Genomic DNA, 12,469 nt, shown 5'->3' on the forward strand with positions numbered 1-12,469 from the left:
TCTCTGATAATGGACAAGATGCTATTATATCCACAAATGGATATTTCCCCTTTGAAAAAGCAATTCAGTATTGTTGTTAGTGTACTTTTTGTCAAACACGCAATAAATTTATTTAACTCAATACCAAGCTTCTAGTAGGAACAATAGCCATATTAGCTATTGCTATATGATTGCTCATCTAAGTCAAAAGCATTGAATTAAAAATTAAAATGGGAAAGGAGATTATATTTTGAGTAGAGAAAACAGGGTAAATCAGAATTCTTCTAAAGCTTGGTTGAGTTTTCTTTACCAAATCAATCTCCAAGTTAAACTTATTTTTCTTTAACTTTATTATCTATTACAATACATATTCATATTCTGTCATTTGGGATCCAGTATTAGGTGATGGGTCAAGGTTATACCTTAAGTTAGTGAGGATGCTCTTTGTAGAATGGTTTTATATATTTAAATATGGTAAATGTTTAGAAAAAATGTAAGGAAAAGATTTTCTTTATTGTATGTTTATAAGACCTTAAGTTTTTTTTTTAATTTAAGCAAAACCACAAAACTGATTTTTGTCCATCTCTGTTTTTAAAAAGTAAGAAATAGAATATACCGTCTTTTTAATTATTAATTAATTTCTTCTGTTCATCAGTTGGCTACCCCCCAAATTATAAAATGATGATGGAGCATAAATCTTTACTTTTGATGCATTCTTAGGTAGTAGATTTATTAAAGATAGTCCTATATAGCCATGTAGGTTTTCTAATTTTAAAGGACTCAGACCACTTAGTATATTCTCCGTTAATATACCTGGTATTTTAAGGCTGCAATTTGTTGTAAGTTTTAAGAAAAATGGTCTAATTTGTTTTTTCTTTCTGATAAATAATAAAGAATAATTTAAATCTAATGTACAGAGTTAATATAGTTAAATATATTGTTTTATGTAATTTGATGTATCTTAAATAAGTGAGATTTTTATACAATAAATTGTTTATGATAAATTTTTCAAGGAGGATTTGCTGCGTTTAAAGAAACAGATGAGGGTATTCTGTCAGATATGTCAGCATTACCTGACCAACGTGAATACTACTGTTAAGGAGCAGGTTAGTAATTACTATAGATAGCCATCTTTTTTTTTTTATAATAGTTTATTGTCAAATTTGTTTCCATATAACACCCAGTGCTTCTCCCCACAAGTGCCCCCCACCATGACCATCACCCCCTCCCTCCCTCCTCCTTCAGTCCATGGTTCGTTTTCAGTATTCAGTAGCCTCCCTTGATCTGTGTCCCTCACTCTTCCCCGCTCTCTTTCCCCCTTCCTCTCCCCATGGTCCCCTGCCAGGTCTCTCCTGTTAGATCTATGAATGCAAACATATGGTATCTGTCCTTCTCTGCCTGATTTATTTCGTTTAGCATGACACCCTCAAGGTCCATCCACTTTCCTACAAATGGCCATATATCATTCTTTCTCATTGCCATATAGTACTCCATTGTATATACATACCACATCTTCTTGATCCATTCATCAGTTGATGGACATTTAGGTTCTTTCCATGATTTGGCTGTTGTAGAAGGTGCCGGATAGCCATCTTTTGTAAGCAACCCTTACAAATGTCTGAAGTAGGGGCACCTGGGTTGCTCAGTCGGTTGAGCTTCCAACTTTGGCTCGGGTCATGATCTCACAGTTCATGGGTTCGAGCCCCGTGTCGGGCTCTGTGCTGACAGCTAGCTCAGAGCCTGGAACCTGCTTCAGATTCTGTGTCTCCCTCTCCCTCTGACCCTCCCCTGCTTGCACTGTTTCTCTCTGTCTGTCAAAAATAAATAAAAGACATAAAAAATAAAAAAAAAAGGTCTGAAGTAATACAGAAAATTAAAGTAATACTGAGGTTGAGCAAAGTAGAAATGACTTGGGTCTATCTGTCCATGTATACGATGCTCAATAACTAGATTAATGAATTTCATATGGAATCTCTAAAGTTGTATTTTAGATTACCCTCATATTGTATTTATTCTGTTATTGTTACTTTATGACTCACTTGGTAAACAAACCCATATATATAAATTAGATGCATGAAATTACATAAGTTAATTCTTTTTTTTAAAAACTTTACTTATTTAAGAGAGTTCACACAAGTGGGGGAAGGTTAGAGAGAGAGGGAGAAGGAGAATCCCACACAGCCACTGGGCTGTCAGCACGGAGCCTGAAGTGGGGCTTGATCTCACAAAGTGTGAGATCATGACCTGAGCCAAAATCAAGAGTTTGGACACTTAACCGACTGAACCACCCAGGTGCCCCATTGAAATTAACAAGTACAAGTATGCCTCAGGAAGGAGAATGAGTCCATATGGTTTTGTCATCTATCTGAGAATATTATCAGATAGATACTGATATTCCTGCCCATCCTGAATGTGTACATTATTTTTCCTTTTATGGACTTGGTCTGAAATAAATATTTTAATCATTTTCATGCCTTCAAAGTGTTATCCCCACACTTCATTACTACTGTTTATCTCCTCATTTTGGAAATATATTCTTAAATATTGCCATAGGTAATTTTCCTATCTATAAAGTGAATTCTGATCCCTGAACTAAGAGCCTATTTAGTTTTAATACCCTAATAGAGGATTAAGGTTTTTTGGACATATGCTTTTTAAATGCTTTTGTGAGGAAGACATTTTTATAATCTTATAAGCAATATTAATGATGACACAGTGAAAATGGTTATGGTGATTTCAAGGTTTTTTTTTTAAATGATTTCCTTCTCCTTAACCTTTGCATATTGGGATAGATCCCCACCAGTCATCATAAATGCTATTTTCAGCAGTTTGTGTTGTGTTGGGTGCTCTTTATTTATTTTTCATTTGGGGAGATACTGTTCATTTTAATTTATAGTATATTCTTAAAGCTACAATGAAAGTAGTTCAGATATAGTCATCCAACTATAAAGCGATCAGTAAAGTTCAACCTTTGTGTTGGTCACTTGTCTTTATTTTACTTTATTTTAGAATATCAAAACTGATTTCATTGAAATACACTTGGAATTTTATAGTGAAAAATTTACAGTCAGTATCCAACAGTTAATCTTATTTTTCTTATTTCCAACTTCCCTTTGTCCCTCCCATACATATATGCTTGTGCATAAATATATTAGAAGATATTAAATGGCCATGATCCAGTTATTGAATTTCATGTTTTTCTTGCAAAAGTATGAAGTATATTTTTATAACTATTACATTGCTGAAATTTTCCAGTTTTAAGTATATAGATTTGAATTGTAGCAATAAACAATTTGGAAATTCAGTTTTCATCTCTACAATTCACATGAAAGGAAGAAAAGTTTCTGTAGATAGTAAATTGAGTTTAAACTCTTAAGATATGATTTAAATGGAGGAATACATTGATGCAAATTTAATACATGAACTATTACTTGATATATTTTTATGTGCCACCAAGATATTGAGCTTAATATTCCCTATTTCTTACACTGTTCACACATTTCCTTATGGGTTATCGTATGTAACCTATATAATCTGTTGTTCAGGTCTTGGCAATTAATTATTTGGTCATGAGATATTGGTTATGAATTATCTTCCTTGTCAGTCTTCCTACCGGCTTCCAGAAATAATTCCTGATCAGTCCACTTAACCTGGCAGTTCACCTAATTAGTAAATACCAACATACCTATCACTTTGTGGTCTTACAGTGTATGTTGCAAAAGTTTTTGTAGACTCAGATATCCTGATGGTTATAAATGACTACTTATAATAGCAAAATGAGGAGAAGAGACTGAAAGAAGAGATGAAAGCATAAAGTAAAAGAGAAAAAACTAAATGTGGTTAGTTCCGAAAAGCAAAACCATTAATGAGATCTGCTTTGTGCTCTGTTGTATACTCTTAGAATCTGTCTAGCAGTAGTCTTCCTTCAGATATAATTCACTATTGATTTTGTGACCCCCAAATTCTAGTTTCATTACAATCCCTTCCCAATAGGTAATTAAAAATTTCCAGTTTCCTTCTGACTATTTTTAGTAGTGTTTGACTACATTTAAAACTCCTGGCAATGTTTTTAATAAAGCTCCTAAGATTAATGTTAGCTTTATGTTTATTATGATATTATCAGCTTTGCTTGATGAGTAATAAACAGGCACATAATTGGTTTTATTTTTTCTCTTCTTAATCACCACAATGAGAATGAGAGTGCTTAAAAAGTACCAGAGACTTTGTGATCTCTCTCTAAGAGATATTCTAGGAGATAATTGATCTCCTTGGTATAAGTTTTTTGTCTTCCATAGAGGAAAGGAATGGTATGAAGGTTATGTTATTTCATATTTAGGAATGTATACACGAAGCATTGCCATATAGTGTAGAGTGGGATTTGGAGTCAGAAAACCTGAGGTTGAGTCCTGTCTGCGTGTTGTGGTAGTGTTAGCATTTTCAGGTCACTTAAAGGTTGCTGAAAAGAAAGATTATTTGTGAAATTACCTTGCAGTTAGTATAGCATGATTGCATATACTAATAATCATTATTATAAAAAGTACATTCTTCAGCTTTGAAAGTTTAGGAAAATACTAAACTAATTTTTTAAAGCAAAAGTTAGATTCTGTTTCTGTGTTAAATATGTTACTTGTGGTGGTGAAAAACCTTGAATTATAGCATGCTGTACTTTTTTTTAAATAGGCATTCACTATTCTATGTGATATTCTGATGATCTTCAGCCATCAAATTATGTCTGGAGGACGTGACATGTTAGAGCCATTAGTTTACACCCCTGATTCTTCATTGCAGTCTGAGTTGCTCAGCTTTATTCTGGATCATGTCTTCATTGAACAGGATGATGATAACAACAGCGCAGGTAATTTTATTGATAGCTTTTTTAAAATAATTTTTTTGATATTTACTTAGTTTCGATAGAACACAAGGGGGGAGGAGAAGAGAGAGAGAGAGAGGGAAACACAGAATCTGAAGCAGACTCCAGGCTCTGAGCTGTCAGCACAGAGCCTGATGGCAGGGCCCAAACCCACAGACCATGATGATATCATGACCTGAGCTGAAGTCGGTCCCCCAGCCGAGTGAGCCACCCAGGCACCCCAGTATCGTTTTGTTAAATCCTTGTAGTAGCCACCAGCAATTTAAGTTAGTCGTAGAATACTTTTTGATATTTTATTTGGAAAACTTGAAGCACAGGTCCATGTTCCAGAACATTTGTATTCATTTTTTGTAATGTTGTAAAGATAATGCGGTATCTCAGGGCATAGGCTTCAGAGTTAGATCTTTGCTTCTCACTAGCCCTAAGCCTTTTTTTCTAATTTGTAGCCATCTTACAGAACTGTGTGAATTAATTGACCAAAGTGACTTGTATATACATGCCTGGACATGAAGTCAGTTCTTGATAAAATTTATTCCCTCTTCTCCTTACTCTTTGGTAATATGAGTTTTCAGTTAGTTTGAGCAGAGTAAAGTGTTTCTTTAAGTGATATTTCTGTTGTATACTTTTATAACAGATTTTCATATTTTGGGGGTATTAAACTGTATAATTTCTTAATGTTAAAAAATGTTTGAAACTGTTCTGTAAACGTCTTGGGCAGTCAAGAATATTCACAGGAAAAATAATTGCACCAGCCTTGCCTAGTATTAATTTACTCTTCCTACCCTAATTACATACACAGATTTATGAACAAGAAATCATGGAAAAACAGTGTTGGGTGGCTTCTTTTTGGGTTTGTTTTTAAATTGAGGTTATACTTGAAGGGCAATATAACATCAATCTACATGAATTTTCATGTATATCCTGACACATCACTGCAAATCAGATTCTAAATACATATAATTCTAGACATGGCTTATAGCTTGTTTTTTATCAATAAGGAACCTTGTTTCTCAGGCATTAAAAAACTTAGCCAAAACAGAATTGAGAAACCTAGAATAGCAAAATCACTTGTCCAAAATCCATGTATTGAAGTTTATTTACTTAAAATTTTTTTACCTTTTACTTCGAGCTGTTGGTTTACTTTTTTTTTTTTTTTTAAACATTTATTGGTTAGCAGGCAGTATACTAGATATGCTCTGGATATCAAAAAATGAAACAAGGGCTTATTCTTTGAGAATTAATTTCAAGTGGAAAAGACATACCTTTTTTTAATGTTTATTTATTTATTTTGAGAGAGAGCACAGGCAGGGGAAGGGCAGAGAGGGAGATAATAGAATCCCAAGCAGGCTACGTACTGTCAGCCAAGAGCCTGACTCAGGGCTTGAATTTCTGAACCATGAGATCATGACCTGAGTAGAAATCACGAGTCGAATGCTTAACCACCTGAGCTACCCAGGTGCCCTGAAAAGACATACCTAAAAACAGATCATTTCAGTGCAATTTGGTAAATAATAGAGGCATGTTCATGTTGTTGTGTGCTTGTAGAGAAAGTTTTAACTGGTCTAGGAGTCAAAACATTGAAATAAGCTAACATCTGAATCAGATCTTAAAAGAGACCGGTAGGAGTTTTTAAAACTTCTATGGGATAGCATGGTTGCATTCCAAAAACTGATACAGAATCAGTTTTGATTTATAACCCCTTTGTTAATTGGGTGACTGCCTCTTCATCGTTTCTAACATGAAACTAGAATGGGAATAAGCTTGCCGATACTCCTCTGAGTTTTCTAGGAGATTGCTGAAATTATATTCAATCTTATTGGACTTCCCCATCCCATTTAAACCTTAACAACAAAATGTATTCCAGTTTTTTTTTTGAAAACTATAAAATACACATTTGTCCATATCTACCACTAGCATTTGTCGAATTTTGCCTTATTTTTGTTTTTTATTTGTTACTTATTTTTGTTTTTAAGGAATAAAGGGTAGATACAAAAATACTCATTTTTATCCCTGCCCAGTCCTATTATTCATTTTCCCTGGAGATAACTGCTATCCTGAATTTGGCGTTATCATTCTTTGCATTTTAATTTTATTATTAGAAGTTTATATGTCTGATAACAATATATAGTTTATTTTCTGTTGGTAGTTTCCACATAAGTGGTATTATGTTGAACATTTTATTTTGTATCTTTTTTGCATCAACATTTTTGAAATCTGTCAGTGTTGACATATGGTATAGCTTATTCATCCTGACTGCTGACTATTATATAATATGAACTAACCCTACATTATCAATTTTTATATTTTTTCCTTTTTTTATTTTAGAGGGAGCATGAGCGGGAGAGAGACAGAGAGATTGGGTATGGAGATTACCAAAAAAATAAATAAATAAACCTGAAGCAAATTAAATCCAAAAATCAGAGCTTGAAAACTCTTAATATATGGGTAATTTAGTCTGTAGGGGGATAAGATCTATATACGTACCTACTAAGTGTAGTACTAAAGAGTAATTGGAGATATTTTGTGTAGAAATCCATTATAATCACAGAGATGTTTAGAAAAAGGTCGTATATTCAGTGTAATCTTTTAAAAGAGTAAACAATACATTTTAGGTTTCTAATCATATGGCTTTGGGATTCTGGAATATGCACTTGTAAGAACTTTTTCTGATGCTCGGTCTGAAATTCCTATTCTCAAAATTTTTAACCTACTAGCAGTTATCAAGGATTATCAGTGACATAGTAAAATAAGCATTTGTTTTAAAGAACATTCTTACTTTACACAAATTAATTGTATGATATTGGTGATCTTATATTGAAGAGCTGACAAGATATGCACCTACTGTTCTCAAGAGGAAATATAAATAGCTAGTAAGTGCACAAAAAACTTTAACTTCGCTGTTAACCAAAGAAATGTAAATCAAAATAAGACAGTTTTTTAAGGAATATCATTTGTAAAATTTGTCCACAGGAAGATTCTTTACGTAGCTTTATATATAAAAGGTTTCATTACAATTTCATTTGCAGTATCAAATAATTAGAAACCGTCTTTTGGTAGTACTTGGAGGCTGTAGTCCAGCTTTCTTGACTGTAGAGTTGGAAATAAGTCTCACTCCTTGATAGCTCTGAATGTCAATCTCTCAGATAATGGATCAGAGCAGAAATATGTGAAGTTCCCTTAAAATGAATACTTCCTAGGCTAGACTTACTGAATATATGTAATATGCATAAAATAAGTATGTTGAGGGTAAGGTAGGATGGGATCATCCTTAAAGGGATAGGAGAATTTCAGAGGTTGGCTGCCCCCCGTGAAGAGCCTTAAGCAACAGACCTTGAATATGCAGATCTCATTGGCAAACTATCCTATTAGGGAAGTGGATGAATGGATTAGGTAAGCTCAGTCTGACTTCACTAAACTCACTCCACTTTTTCTTGTTCTTTCTTTAACAAGCAGCCTTATGATTACTGTTTGAGTTCACAGACATTTTCTCTGTTGGGATTAATGGACTGATCATTCACTGAGATATTAAGAGTGATTATAATTTGCATTTTATTTAAATGCTTTTTCCTTATTTTTCAAATTCTCCAAAATAAAGGAGTGTACGAATTAAAAAATATATATGGCAGAAGTAAAATACAGATGGCTTAATATTTATAACTTTTTTTTCTCAGACGGTCAGCAGGAGGATGAAGCCAGTAAAATTGAAGCTCTGCACAAGAGAAGAAATTTACTTGCAGCATTTTGTAAGCTAATTGTCTATACTGTGGTGGAGATGAATACAGCTGCAGATATCTTCAAGCAGTATATGAAGGTAAAGTTGGAAAATGGGTAGCAACTTATTTTTACAATGCTTAAAAGAAAATGAATGTAACACTGGCTTTTATACCTGATTGCCATTGAATTGTTTAAATAGTAAATTACTTTTCTAGCATAAAATGAAATTTCTTTTACAATATGATGTTTTTGGTAACTTGACCTCATACTTATAGTCTTCCATTAATGAACATTTTGGGTTTCTTGAGTTTACTTCTTTCAGAATATTGGAAACATGTTGTCTTAGGTTAACTAGCACTATTAGAAATTACCTTTGTGATTTGGTTTAAGACAACAGTATGGTCTTCCTCCTTTGCTTGATGGAGCATAAAAAGGGTATTGTTCTAGGAGTCAGGAGACCTAGCTGCTGTAGTACTGGCTTGGTTACTCTGCAGCTCGTGACCCTGAGTTATTCAATACCTTTTGTGTCCTGTCTTTTTCTGTTCCACTGTGATGATAACTCAGGTTCCTTTAGACTTTGAGAATCTGATTCGATTCACAGTGGCTTATTCACAATTTTCATAAGTACCTGTGAGATTCTCTAATTTTTAAGTGGTTGTAGAAAGGATGTCATTAGTGGTACTAATGAAATATGACTAAATGTGGTAAGATATTTCCTCTTTTTAAATCCTTTCTCAAGTAAAATCTAATTATAAGTGTGAACTCTTTTTAAGCCTTTGCTGTCACCAAATAAAATACGTAATAAATTTGTCAAAACCTAATTAATTCTCTCTGAAATATTTTGCTACATGTTAGAAATCTATTAGAACCATTGTAAATTAAAAAAAATTTTTTTAATGATTTATTTTTGAGAGAGAGAGAGAGAGAGAGAGAGAGAGAGAGAGAGAGAGACAGCTTGAGCAGGGGAGGGTCAGAGAGAGAGGGAGACACAGAGAGAGAGAGAGAGAGAGAGAGAGAGAGAGAGAGAGAGAGAGAGACAGCTTGAGCAGGGGAGGGTCAGAGAGAGAGGGAGACACAGAATCCAAAGACAGGCTCCAGGCTCTGAGCTAGCTGTCAGCACAGAGCCCGGTGTGGGGCTTGAACCCGCAAACCATGAGATCATGATCTGAGCCGAGGTCGGACGCTACACTGACTGAGCCACCCAGCCATCCCTTTAAATTACTTTAGAACTTAAGTTATTTGTCATTATTTTTAGATTAAAAAAAAATTAAGGTTGTGAAGTCATTTTGCAAGTTTAAACTTTTTGACTTAGGTATTGTAAAGTCAGTTTTACTAGTCAGAAGGGTATGGTTATCCTATTATCTCTGATAGTTCTGTATTCATTTTGAAACAAGGTCTTAAATTAGAAAAAAAATTCGTGTGCAACGAATGTATAATACAAATGTCACACATAATGAGTTTTCTTTTAACTGTTAACAGGCTGTTAGTTTCCATAAGCCAAATTAATAAAGTTGGAAACTGCATGTGACCTATAGGTCTGTAACTATGAATAAGTTATAAATGTAACTGTGATTACACTCATTGTCTCGATACTTTACCAAGAGCACAATAACTTTGTTTATATCCTTTGTGCTGTTTCTGACCATGTGCATAGCCTGGTTACTGTTTTACTCTGCTTACTCTGCACCTCCTTAAAACCAGATCTGGAGCTTAATGTGATTGGATCTCAACGGTCTATTTCAGAATTTACTGGTGTTTAGAGATTATATGCTTAGAAATTATGTTAAAGTTTAGTAACATCTTTTTTTGATCTTTGAATGTGTAATTTCAGTCAGATATATATTGTGACATACTCACATGGCTAACATAAAGTTAGTCTTATTGTTCAAGAGTTTTAGGAGATAAAGCTCTAATTTGTATAAATTTCTTTTCTAGTATTATAACGACTATGGAGATATCATCAAAGAAACGATGAGTAAAACAAGGCAGATAGACAAAATTCAGTGTGCAAAGACCCTTATTCTCAGTTTGCAACAGGTAAGATATAACGAATATCAACTTAGGTAAACATAATTAATACTTAATAGTTTTCAAGGTAACAAATAGGAAACTGGGCAAAGGATGCAATAGGCAGTTCATAAAAATAGAAATACATGATTTTCAGTCTCACTAGTAGACATTGTGCAATTGAGATCATTTTTTGCTTTTATTTATTTATTTATTTATTCTATTTATTTTTTTGACAAGCAGCAATATCATGTTTGTCATTTTAATGTAGATACAATTATTACGTTATCTGTCATATTGCAATATTTAAGTTTTTTAATGTCCTTTAAGATACATTAAAAAAAAAAACACATCAACTGCAAACGTGAAGGGGTGAAAAAGCATGGTATATTATGGGCTTAAGCTCGCTGGGCTTAATCTCGGTCTCCCAAACTTCACCAGCGCAGTGGATCCGTGCTGAGAGCCATTTTTTGCTTTTAGATGGGCAAGATTGGCAATACTTAACAGCTATCTACGGGGTGGGAGAAATAGATACTGTCAGCAGTGTGTATTGGTACAGCCTTCTGGTAGGCGGTTGTTTGGCAGTGTATGTTAGAATGTATAATGTGTATGTCATTTTTGGCAGCACTTCAATTCTACTTTTAAAATTTTATACAAAATGGTAACATGACAAGTTTGCAAAAAGGGGTATACAGTATCACACATGCCAGAATTGTTTAGAATAGCAAGAAATGAGAAATAATCCAAATGTCCATCAATTAGATATTAGATGAATATACTGTGTAGTGCACTCTACAATGGCTATTGTGTAATACTTAAAATTATTATTTTTTTGTGTGTAGCCCTTACAAGTTGTGTAGATCTGTATTCACTAATGTGTAAAGATCACACCGTGTAGTTTGAGAATAAAATGAAAAAGATTATAGTACAGCATCTCTGTAAAATTGTACCTCTCTGTATCAATATATGTGGAAAAATCATCACCAAAACTGTAGCTATGGTTAACTTCCTTTGGTAGGTTTCAAGTGAATTTTACTTTTTTTCTCTCACATTTACCTTAACGAGCATCTATCAGTCTTATAATCAAACCACAGTACTCATTTTCATTTTGACAGTGGTGAGGCAGGTTTAACCAGGTAAAAATCATTTGCTTAATATGCATTTCCCTCTGGAGACCAAATGCATGTAGAACGTAATCCAGTCTATTTCAGTTTGATAAATTTTCTTTTTAAGAAATCTAGGTGTTAAATTTCTTAATCCCATTAGCATATTTGGATATTCTTTAATGTTTAATAGAGCATAAGCAGGGGAGGGGCAGAGAGAGAGGGACAGAGGATCTGAAGCCAACTCTGTCCTGACAGCAGCGAGCCTGATGTGGGGCTTGAACTCACAAACGCACAATCATTACCTGAGCCAAAGTTGCACACTCAACTGACTGAGGCACCCAGGCGCCCCTTTCCTGAACATTTTAAATGACTACATAGTATTCCATTTTTAAAAGGGATCATAATTTAATCAAGATCTCTTCTTGTTTAATGTTGAGGGCTTTTACTATCCTTGCCATTATAAAGAACACTGAAACATTTTTGTGCCTGTGTCCCATGCACAGATACTGTTATTCCTTTGAGTAAAGTCCAATAATTAGAATTGCTTAAAGGACATAAACATTTTATAGTTTTCACTACAGATTGCTCTATAGAAAGGTTATCTTTATGTTGCTAGCAGGTCAGAATGATCATTGCATGATATTCTTATCAGTAGCAGCCATTATCTTTTGAAAACCTTGGCCATTTGGTAGTTGAAAATTATATTTTGTTCTTATGCTGGAAGTTCTTGATGTGAAGATTCATCATTTAAATGTAAAATACCAGCATAGTTGCCTAATAATTGAGTGGGTTT

The 12,469-nt window shown here is 33.8% G+C and overlaps 1 protein-coding gene across 5 annotated transcripts in view; it reads left to right on the forward strand.

The window, feature by feature from the left end:
* The window catches only part of STAG2 (stromal antigen 2), a 128,132-nt gene that overhangs the window by 96,606 nt on the left and 19,057 nt on the right, over positions 1–12,469 (forward strand). For all 5 annotated transcript variants that reach the window (XM_029929478.1, XM_029929482.1, XM_029929481.1 and 2 more), the window contains exons 23-26: positions 993–1,085; positions 4,660–4,834; positions 8,521–8,660; positions 10,499–10,600. In XM_029929478.1, coding sequence (XP_029785338.1) covers positions 993–1,085; positions 4,660–4,834; positions 8,521–8,660; positions 10,499–10,600 — 510 coding nt within the window. The remainder of the gene's footprint in view (positions 1–992; positions 1,086–4,659; positions 4,835–8,520; positions 8,661–10,498; positions 10,601–12,469) is intronic.

The sequence above is a fragment of the Suricata suricatta genome, chromosome X, assembly GCF_006229205.1.
Source record: "Suricata suricatta isolate VVHF042 chromosome X, meerkat_22Aug2017_6uvM2_HiC, whole genome shotgun sequence".
Lineage (NCBI taxonomy): Eukaryota > Metazoa > Chordata > Mammalia > Carnivora > Herpestidae > Suricata > Suricata suricatta.